Source organism: Bufo bufo, chromosome 1, assembly GCF_905171765.1.
Source record: "Bufo bufo chromosome 1, aBufBuf1.1, whole genome shotgun sequence".
Lineage (NCBI taxonomy): Eukaryota > Metazoa > Chordata > Amphibia > Anura > Bufonidae > Bufo > Bufo bufo.
Window position 1 is genome coordinate 482,359,032 of NC_053389.1, and position 11,032 is coordinate 482,370,063.

General features: G+C 43.9%; 1 protein-coding gene across 1 annotated transcript in view; it reads left to right on the forward strand.

Annotated features, from left to right (window-relative positions):
• TBC1D15 (TBC1 domain family member 15) overlaps positions 1-11,032 on the forward strand; it is a 113,258-nt gene that overhangs the window by 20,847 nt on the left and 81,379 nt on the right. The window contains exon 4 of the mRNA XM_040409989.1: positions 1,323-1,461. Within this exon, the coding sequence (XP_040265923.1) occupies positions 1,323-1,461 (139 nt within the window). The remainder of the gene's footprint in view (positions 1-1,322; positions 1,462-11,032) is intronic.

Genomic DNA, 11,032 nt, shown 5'->3' on the forward strand with positions numbered 1-11,032 from the left:
AGTAATTCCTGTCCACGTGCACAGACCGTGTCAGAAAGCTTGCACCATGCATCATTTTTGTCCATTTTCCCTTCAAGACTCATTAATTGGAATGAATGGGTCTAGAAGGAACAAGTGCATCCGGCGTCTGCAGGGAACAGCTGATCAGCGGGGATGTGGGTTATCAGACTCCCTCTGAATCGATATTGATTACCTATCCTTTAAGATAACCCCTTTAAGGTAAATGTTAAAATATGGCACTGAGCAGTTTGTCTATGCATTCTGCCTAAAAGTTTGCGGCATTTACTTAAGAATGAGAATAGTGCCGACACGAAAATCCTCCGCATGTTCTGATTTCCACGCAAGTTCTCTTCCCACTATGTGTGGATGGAAATGTAATTACTTCATAAGCTGGCCACATGCATTCAGTAGTTGTCGGCTGAACAGTCTTTCTGACTCCACCATTCACATAGATGTTCGATTTGGTCGAGCATGCATGTGTATTCAGTGGGGAGAGTGGAGGAAGCTGCTGCCAGACCTTTCTAGTGGTGGCTTATCTCCTGGGAGAACAAAAGGATCGGGTGAAAGATTTCAGTTTGCCCTATGTGATAAGTTGTCATTTAAGCCGACCTTCGGCCAACAAATGTAGTAATTAGGTATGAGCGAATCGACTTCGGATGAAACATCCGAAGTTGATTTGCATAAAACTTCGTTCCAATACCGTACGGAGCGAGAGCTCAGATGAGCCGAAGTTATTACTTCGCGAAGTCTCGCTAGACTTCGCATTATAACTTCAGAAATTGATATATACTGTAAAAAAAACATTTCCCGAACTTGGTTTGGTTCCAAGTGGTACCTTGGAACCGAACCAGAGTTCAGGAAATGTTTTTTTTTACAGTACAAATTATTTTATGAAGTTATTGCGCGAAGTCTCGTGAGACTTCGCGAAGAAATAACTTCGGCTCATCTGAGCCAATACATTCTAATACTGTACGGAGCTCCTGCTCCTTGTACAGTATTAGAACGAAGTTTTATGCGAATCGACTTCTGATGTTTCATCCGAAGCCGATTCGCTCATCCCGAGTAGTAATGTGTATGGGGACCTTTAGGGGGGTTAAATTTATGCAAAGTGTTGGATAGCTGTGTAAATGATTTACTTATCTTGTACCTAATCTTTCGTTGTGCTATTGTCTTCCTGTTGCCAGAGGATGCCGCAAAAAGCTGATTGGTGGGGGTGCCAGGTGTTGCACCCCCACTGACCTGTATTCTTACGTAACCAGCATTGGTGGTGATTTATTGTATTTCAGCTAATTGTTGTCTATTTACCTTGTCTTTTATCCAAGGACTCAAGTTCAGTTGTACAGTGGAATCACTCTCCAAAAGAACAAAATATTTGTGGTCCTGAACATCAAAGCAGTTGCGAAGCAGAATGGGATATGGTTAACACCGTTTCTTTTAAGAAGAGACAATTTGCTAATGGAGGTCTGTATTTACATCCAACTTTCACTCATTAGATGGGTATTCCAGTTTCCTCAAAGTCATTTTTTTTATTGTGAAGTTCTATAATTCTGCAATATACTTTTGGGGTCATTTATCAAACTGGTGTAAAGTAGAACTGACTTAGTTGCCCATAGCAACCAATGAGATTCCACCTTTCATTTTCCAAAGGAGCTGTCAGAAATGAAAGGTGGAATCTGATTGGTTGCTATGGGCAACTAAGCCAGTTCTACTTTACACCAGTTTGGGTTATTTTTCAATTTGTCCATAAATTCCTACCATTCTATAGTCATTGAACGGGAGTTGTCATTGTCTACATCCAGAAGATGGGAATGTGATGATCACACAGGTACATGGCAGATCCAGTACAGGGCTGTGTCTCGTAACGTGATCATCACATGACGAGGGCAGACTTTTGTTTGGATATCAACAATGGTGCTTCTCACTAAATGACAGCTAGCAGAGAGCTAGAAAACTGGGAGGGATTAATGCATGAAATACCGGTATATTGGAAAATGTCAAAGATTATAATTGTGCAGTAAGATATTCTTTATCTGCTACTAGAGTTGTCACGATACCAAAATTTTGATTCTGTTAAGCTACCAGGAAAAAGTATTGCTATATTCGATACCACGAAAAGAATCACAAAACGTACCCACTCATTAACCATGTTGCTGGCTCGATATGATTTTGGTGAAACGAAACTTGTATAGTTTTTATTTTGTTTTATTACTTAAAAAAACAAACAAAAAAAACCTGCTCGACATAGTGAAGTGCCGCAAGTTCATACTTAAGGGTTCTCCAGGAATTAGGAAAATGAAAATACTTAAATATTACTTTATTATAAATATTTTCTCAAATACCTATACAAAAAAGAAAAGAAATGAATCACACATCCAGCTGCTATGCTATGTTCTCATTCCTGCTAATTTGCCAGAAAACAGCAGTAAATAGCGCATGTGTACCGCCTCCTATGCTACATGCTAAATGAGGCATTAGTGTACATTTTGATCAAAAGGCATAAGCCCACTCACCACGCCAAGGTTGCCTCTATGAGTGGGTCCTACTCTAAAATTGGCACGGCGACCACCAACGCTGTGGCGCCAATCCGGCAGGACCCATCAGTCAAACAGCAACCCTGCTGCCCGACTATGCCAAACCTAGCACTGGGCCCAACCAACCCCCCAGAAAAACAGCACAGTGGCCCCTGTGCAGCACCACACCGTGTCAAACCTCACCTTACCTGAAGCCCACAGGAACTCCAACTGCGAGTCGGGCAGCAGGGGTGCTGTTTGACTGATGGGTCCCGCCGCCTGCCGGATTGGCTCCACAGCGTCGGTGGTCGCTGTGCAGTGCCGTGCCAATTTTAGAGTAGGACCCACTCATAGATGCAACCTTGGCGTGGTGAGTGGGCTTATGCCTTTTGATCAAAATGTACACTAATGCCTCATTTAGCATGTAGCATAGGAGGTGGCACACATGCGCTATTTACTGCTGTTTTCTGCTAAAGTAGCAGGGATTAGATCAAAGCATAGCAGCTGGATGTGCGATTCATTTCTTTTCTTTTTTGTATATGTATATTCTCAAACACCGTTCATTATTTATAATGGCTTGTTTTGTCTGGGGAGCAATCATCAGGGGAAACAAAATGGCCTCTGTCCCATTAGTTCACAGAAAACCTGTCCTGATCACTCATGAGGACAAGTTACTTTACAACACTGAGGTAAAGAGCTGCCTCATCCTCATCCTCCTTCTATTTGTCAGGGATTATGATCCTGAATACAGATGAGAAGAACTTTAGCCGAATCTCTGGGAAATTTAGTTCATGAGGATACATGAAGTACAGAGAGGACAGACAGGACAGACTGTGGTAATGTGGGGCTGTGGTAATAGAGACTGCATTCAAGAGCTGCTGCTCATCAGCCACACCTCACCCTTCTCTCATGTCTCCTCATAATCTCTATTCCCACAGAGATTCACCTGTATTCAGGATCATGATTCCTGACAAGCAGAGAGGAGGATGAGGCAGCACTATGGCTCATTGTGGTGAAGTAACTTGTCCTCCTGTGTGACTAGGACAGGTTTTGTGTGTACTGATATGAGAAATAAAATGGCTGCCGTCCTAATGATTGCTCCCTAGACAAAACAAGTCATTCTAAGTAATGACAATTTTATGAAAACATTAACTAAAATTTAATGTTGATAAGTGCAAGATAATGCACCTGGGGCGTAAAAACCCAAGAGCAGAATATAAAATCAGTGATACAGTCCTAACCTCAGTATCTGAGGAAAGGGATTTAGGGGTCATCATTTCAGAAGACTTAAAGGTAGGCAGACAATGTCATAGAGCAGCAGGAAATGCTAGCAGAATGCTTGGGTGTATAGGGAGAGGCATTACCAGTAGAAAGAGGGAGGTGCTCATGCCGCTCTACAGAGCACTAGTGAGACCTCATTTGGAGTATTGTGCGCAGTACTGGAGACCATATCTCCAGAAGGATATTGATACTTTGGAGAGAATTCAGAGAAGAGCTACTAAACTAGTACATGGATTGCAGGATAAAACTTACCAGGAAAGAATAAAAGGACCTTAACATGTATAGCTTGGAAGAAAGACGAGACAGAGGGGATATGATAGAAACTTTTAAATACATAAAGGGAATCAACAAGGTAAAAGAGGAGAGAATATTTAAAAGAAGAAAAACTGCTACAAGAGGACATAGTTTTAAATTAGAGGGGCAAAGGTTTAAAAGTAATATCAGGAAGTATTACTTTACTGAGAGAGTAGTGGATGCATGGAATAGCCTTCCTGCAGAAGTGGTAGCTGCAAATACAGTGAAGGAGTTGAAGCATGCATGGGATAGGCATAAGGCCATCCTTCATATAAGATAGGGCCGGGGGCTATCCATAGTATTCAGTATATTGGGCAGACTAGATGGGCCAAATGGTTCTTATCTGCCGACACATTCTATGTTTCTATGAAAGGTATTTGTGAATATATTTATAATAAAATAATATTTAAGTATTTTTATTTGTTTGTATGTATATATTTATAGCACTTCACCTCCACTGAACGAGCAGCCGACTGTCGGGAAGCAATGCTTCCTACACTACAATTGGCTTTAGGGCTCTTTATATGTAACTCTCGTTAGCGATGTTTGGGCAGTGTAAATGTACCACCGATTACCCGATGAACTAGCGAAACGATCCTCCCCATACTCTGGAGGAGATCGGTACATGTAAATGCAGCGGTCTCCTTCACTAGCGAGCAGCAGATTGTCGGGAAGGAATGCTTCCCTCACGACTATCCAGGGCCGTCTTTACCAAGGGGCAAAAGGGGCAGCTGCCCTGGGCCCAGTTGCTCCTAGGGGGCCCAAGGCAGCTGCCTCTTGAGCCCTGCTAGCCACTGCCCCGGGTGTCAGGCTGTCAGCTACACAGGGGGTGCTGCCATGCCTGCCGGCACTCCAGCCAGCGAACTGTGTCTGTGAGAGCTGTGAGTGTGATCTAGGACCTTAGATGACATCATCACCATGTGACCAGTAACCTAGCAATATTACTGGTCACATGGCTATGAGTTCATCACAGGTCCTATCAGGAGTGTTGCAGGAGAAGTTTGGAGAAGTTTGCCTTAACTGTGGAGCTTTTTTTGTGAAGATTACATCAGAAAAAGGTGACAGGGGCTGTTATGCTAATATACTGTAAACTGCTGTATACTGTGTGTGGGGGGGCTGTATACTGTGTGTGGGGGGGCTGTATACTGTGTGTGGGGGGGCTGTATACTGTGTGTGGGGGGGCTGTATACTGTGTGTGGGGGGGCTGTATACTGTGTGTGGGGGGCTGTATACTGTGTGTGGGGGGGCTGTATACTGTGTGTGGGGGGGCTGTATACTGTGTGTGGGGGCTGTATACTGTGTGGGGGGGCTGTATACTGTGGGGGGGGCTGTATACTGTGGGGGGGGCTGTATACTGTGTGGGGGGGGCTGTATACTGTGTGTGGGGGGGGCTGTATACTGTGGGCGGGCTGTATACTGTGTGGGGGGGGCTGTATACTGTGTGGGGGGCCTGTATAGTATGGGGGGCTGTATACTGTATTCTGTCGGTGCTGTATATTGTGGAGTGCTATACTGCTGTACTGTATAGTGTGGGGGGCTGTACAGTGTGGGGTGCTGTATCGTGTATAGTTTGGGGTGCTGTATACGGTGAGGTGCTATACTGCTCTACTGTATACTGTGAGGTGTTGTATACTATGGGGTGCTGTATTCTGTGGGCTGCTATATTGCTCTACTATATACTGTGGGGTACTGTATAGTGTGGGGTGCTATACTGTGTGGTGCTGTATACTATAGGGTGCTATACTGCATACTGTGGGGTGCTGGGGTGCACTGTAACACTAGGGTGAGCCGAGCCCTGGTCTCCTTCCTGCAGAGCGGTGCCCACTTTCAGCCTGAGCCCAGCTGCCCAGAGCACTGATCCTGAGCCGCTGGAGTCTTCAGAACTGGAAGTATTTACAGTCGTTCACTGTACTCTACCAGATGTGTGGATTTTTTGTGTGTTGTGGTGGAGGTCGTGATTGCCTGCTAAGGTGTGGGAAGGCAGGATCCAGGGGGCCCAAGTAAATTTTTGCCCAGGGTCCAATCAATATTAAAGACGGCCCTGCGACTATCTGCTGTAATATCGTCCCCTGTAAAGAGACCTTTTAGCTCGGCACATGTAAATTCACCTTAAGAGTTGGGACAAAATGTCCTCTACTGAAAACATTTCTTCTGTGTGCCTTTGTTGAATCACATGTAGAGTGTTCCAGAAATACAGAATTGATAAAACTGCTGGAATCCTATATCCTGTCTTTCCATGTTATATATCAGGCTGTCTGGTATATATGTCGCAGGGAAATGATGAAAATGGAGATTTGATCAAATCCCTAAGGGAGATGATCAATTCACGGAAGATGATGTTCCCTAAAGAAAATAAGTGATTTGATGATCAAATCCCTTAACTGTTTTAGTGAAAAGTTTAATATTTTTGATAATATAATAATAATAATATGAAATAATATTGTTTAGATAATAAAAGTATTTATTTAGTAAACCATGCATTAATAAATGTAGAGAAGGTAATACAACAATAGTCATTGAAACACAAGTTATTGAAGAAAGTAAGTGATTTGATCAAATCCCTTAAAGGGGTTGTCCGGGATTGGGGACATTGCTCTAATAGTACAAGTGTGGCATACACATTACATACAAGCAGGTAGTACCTTTGTCACAGATTTCTGCAGCCCCGTTTTCATCTTTGAAATTCATGGCCGGAAGTTACTGTTTTCTTCTCCTCAGTGATGTACCGGGTCCCTTGCAGGCAAGCAAAGCTTCCTCTTTCGCTGCTCAGGGAGCCCGGTGACGTCACTGGCAGCAAATGAATCGAGGTGAATATTGATGAGGTGGCGGAGTTACAACGGATGGACGACATCCCGTTAAGCCACGCCCCTTAACCCGCTAAGCCCCGCCCCTCCAGTCAGGTGAGCTTCTGAATAAATTGAGGGGGCGGAGTTACAGCGGCTGGCCGACATCCCGCTAAGCCCCGCCCCTTAATCCGCCAAGCCCCGCCCCTCCAGTCCGGTGAGCTTCTGAATGAATTGAGGTGAATATTGATGAGGGGGCGGAGTTACAGCGGAGCAGAGAGACAGCTGTACCCACCTGATGCTGCGCTGCCCCAGGACCCACAGGGCAGTGCAGCCGGAAGTCAGGGAAAGATAAACAGATATATAAACAATGAGTGGGGGACCGTTGGAGCCATATAGAAGTGGCAAAAATAGCTGAAAATGTATGGAGGCCTTTACTTAGATGTGCATTGTGAGTAAACGTGTTTTTTTTTTTTTTAAAACATTTGGTCCCGGACAACCCCTTTAACTGTTTTAGTGAAAAGTTTAATATTTTTGATAATATAATAATAATAATATGAAATAATATTGTAAGAAATAGGTACTTAAGCTGATATTTTTAAAAAGAAAAAGGATATTTTAAGTGAAATTTTAAACATTTTTAGTGAATGTAATTAATAAATAATAATGTTCATTCATTTTTATTAAAACACGTTGTTGATTTGTGGCATCTCGAGTTAGAAAGTACGTTACTTTTTTTACAGGCACATCTTTTTGTTTTACATTGTATTTTGGATTGTTCACAAGAACACTTCTTAAATCCTTGACCTCCAAATAAGGATAATTTTCCTGCAATGTCACGCAGACTTAGGTTAGTTCGGGGAACTGTTTTGGTAAATGTTGTAGTAGCTATTTGAAGAGCGTCTCTAGGTAGCCAATCTTTTATAACTCCAACTGAGGTACCAATTTGGTATAAATAATTTTTTATATCTAATACGATCCCCACAATGTTATTTCCATCTAATAGGCCTCTATCTACCTTTCATCATTTCCCTTAGGGATTTGATCAAATCTCCATTTTCATCATTTCCCTGCGACATATCCATTAAATAGCAGAAGAAGATAAAATGCAAACTATAAATTGGGGTATAGGCACAGACATTCCTGATGGTCAGATGAGTTCAGGGTCGTCTTTGCCGCAGGGCAAAAGAGGCAGCTGCCCCGGGCCCAGTTGCTCCTGGGGGCCCAAGGGAGCTCAGTTTCCCGATTCACTATGCAGAACAACTTACACAAGCAAGCACGTCGTCGGCGCCGTCAAAGGGGGTGTGTGGTGAGTGGCGCCACGGCGGAGTAGCCAGCAGCAGGGACTAAGTCTCCGCCTCCGGAGCTAAAGGGATTGGGTGGTGAGTCACGGACTCACGTGACCACCAGTGACTCACTCACCTTACACAGGCAGACCTGCCGCTGCCGCACCAGGAGGAGGAGGTAGGTAGAGGCAAAAGGCTCTAGAGCTGCTGCACGCATTCGCATATTGACTTTATTTATATTAGAAATTTAGACCGGTCAGTCGGTCAGGTCACCAAATTATTAATTAACCCTTACCCCATTCATAAATTAGTGGGGGATTATTATAGAGACGGCCCCAGCCCCAGGAGACATAAGGGGTTGGGTTCTCTCTGTCTGCTGCTGAACTGTGGCCTGGGGCCACCACCGGCCACATTTACTAATCTTTGCTCAGGGCAGGGGGGTCCTCATGGTGTGGTGTGGACTGGTCATTTTTACTAAGGAATATAGTTTAACCATTTATGTGCAAAAGAGAAAATAAGAAGTCAGCTCCAATCAGATACCTGCACATAGACCAAGAGTCTTGGTCTATGTGCAGATATCTGATTGGAGCTGACGTCTTATTTTCTCTTTTGCACATAAATGGTTAAACTATATTCCTTAGTAAAAATGACCAGTCCAGTCCACACCATGAGGGCCCCCCTGACACCAGCCATAGCAACGCCACTGCCTCTATCTGTAAGTCGCTGGAGTGCACGGCAGGCTCGCTTTCCTGAAGGAAGTGGAACTGTGAACGGCTGTACAGTCAGTAGTGGCATGTGACACATGTGGCAATAGTAATGTGTCTGCTGGCCTGCAGCCTGGTAAAGACCTGTGTCATGTCATGTGTGATGTGTATCCCAATTATGCCATACATACGTGTGCAGATACTGGTCCTGTACTCCTGTGAGGCTGCAAGGCAGGGGTGTGGTGTGGACCACTCCTGAGACTGCATGTGCTTAGGCCTCATGCACACGGCCGTTGTTTGGGTCCGCATCCGAGCCGCCGTTTTGGCGTCTCATATGCGCACCCATTCTCTGTGTGTTGTGGTGGAGAGCGTGATTGCATGCTAGGGTGTTTGAAGGCGGGATCCAGGGGGCCCAAGTAAATTCTTGCCCAGGGTCCAATCAATATTAAAGACGGCCCTGGATGAGTTATGTTCTCACTGATACCAGATCATGTAGATTTTAGACACAATTATATGAACTAGATCGGCATTGTGAGAACGTTGGGTGGATGGGAGGGGGCCCTCCATGATTGAGTCAGTGATTGTTTCCCCTGGCTGTATATGGCGGATCCATGCAGCTAGACGCACAGAACAGGTACCTGGGCTCCTCTAGGCTTTCCAGGAACAGCTGCCACATACAGTCCATCCACTGTGTAAAATCAGCTGCCTTTCCTTCTCGCAGTTGTGGTTTCTGGATATGTTTTAAAATTGATTCTAAAGATTTTATCAGTATAGGGAGATGCTGACAGAGATGATTTCATTAGTGGGCATTTAGGTTTTTTGAGACCCCCCCACCATTCACTGAAGTAAAGCTGCTAAAGGAATGTAATGTCAACCTGACTTCTTTTCTCAGGAGAGCTGAATGTCATAATGAAGGTTTGTCTGAAATCTTCAGCTCTCCTAGATAAAGCCGGGAAAATCCTAGAAGATCCGTAGCTGCACTATGCGGTGAAGAGCGCCTTCGTAGCCAATACCACATCTGAAAAAAAAGACTGATGGATTTCTGTGAAAAGTCAGAAGTTTTCAATAATCTATTCACACTTTAGGTTGGGGCTACATCTAGTACACCTAGACTTTTTGCAGCACTTTTGATTGATTTTAACTATTGAGTGAAGCCTGCAAGCACATAGCTGCATATAAGACAATGTACTGCTTTGGACCACAGCTGCAGCACAACAGGTAATAATCAATGAAAAGTGTTAATGTCTAATTGTAACCCAAGCCTTAAAGGGTTTGTGCCACTTCAGCAAATAGCATTTATCATGTAGAGAAAGTTAATACAAGGCACTTACTAATGTACTGTGATTATCCATATTGTCTCCTTTGCTGGCTGGATTCATTTCTCTATCACATCATACACTGCTCGTTTCCATGCTTAGGACCACCCTGCAATCCATCAGTGATGGTCGTGCTTGCACAATATAGGAAAAAGCACCAGCCTATGTGCGCTTTCATGTTCCTGGAAATGAGCAGTGTATGATGTGATGGAGAAATGAATCCAGCCAGCAAAGGAGATAATAACAATACAGTAGTAAGTGCCTTGTATTCACTTTCTCTACATGATAAATGCCACTTACTGAAGTGACAAAACCCCTTTAACATCTGACCTTATTCACCAACAAATGAGGTAAAAAACAATGGCACAGACTTGTAGGTATCCTCAACCTTGTGAAACCAGAAGTTCTTTGGCAGATACAATGGTTCCTTCTTCTCTAATCCCCTCCTGACTGTGGAAGCAGGACGTGGCCGGCTTGGTTTAGACTTTTTTTTTTTTAGCTTGTGTCTTTTCTCTGCATGTCCTGTGATATTAAGGGCTCATTCAGACGGCCGTATGCTGTCCGCAAAAATACTGAATGCTATCCGTTTTTTTGCGGATCCGCAAAAAAACGGATCCGCAAAAAAACGGATAGCATTCAGTATTTTTGCGGACCCATAGACTTCAATGGGGCCATGTCCTGATTTTCACGGACAAGTATAGGACATGTTTCATTTTTTTTGCGGATCCGCAAAAAAACGGATAGATATCAGTATTTTTGCGGACAGCATACGGCCGTCTGAATGAGCCCTTAACAAGATAAAAAAGTTGGACATCACGTAATGGCATATTCACATGGCATATTCTCAGCAGATTTCCT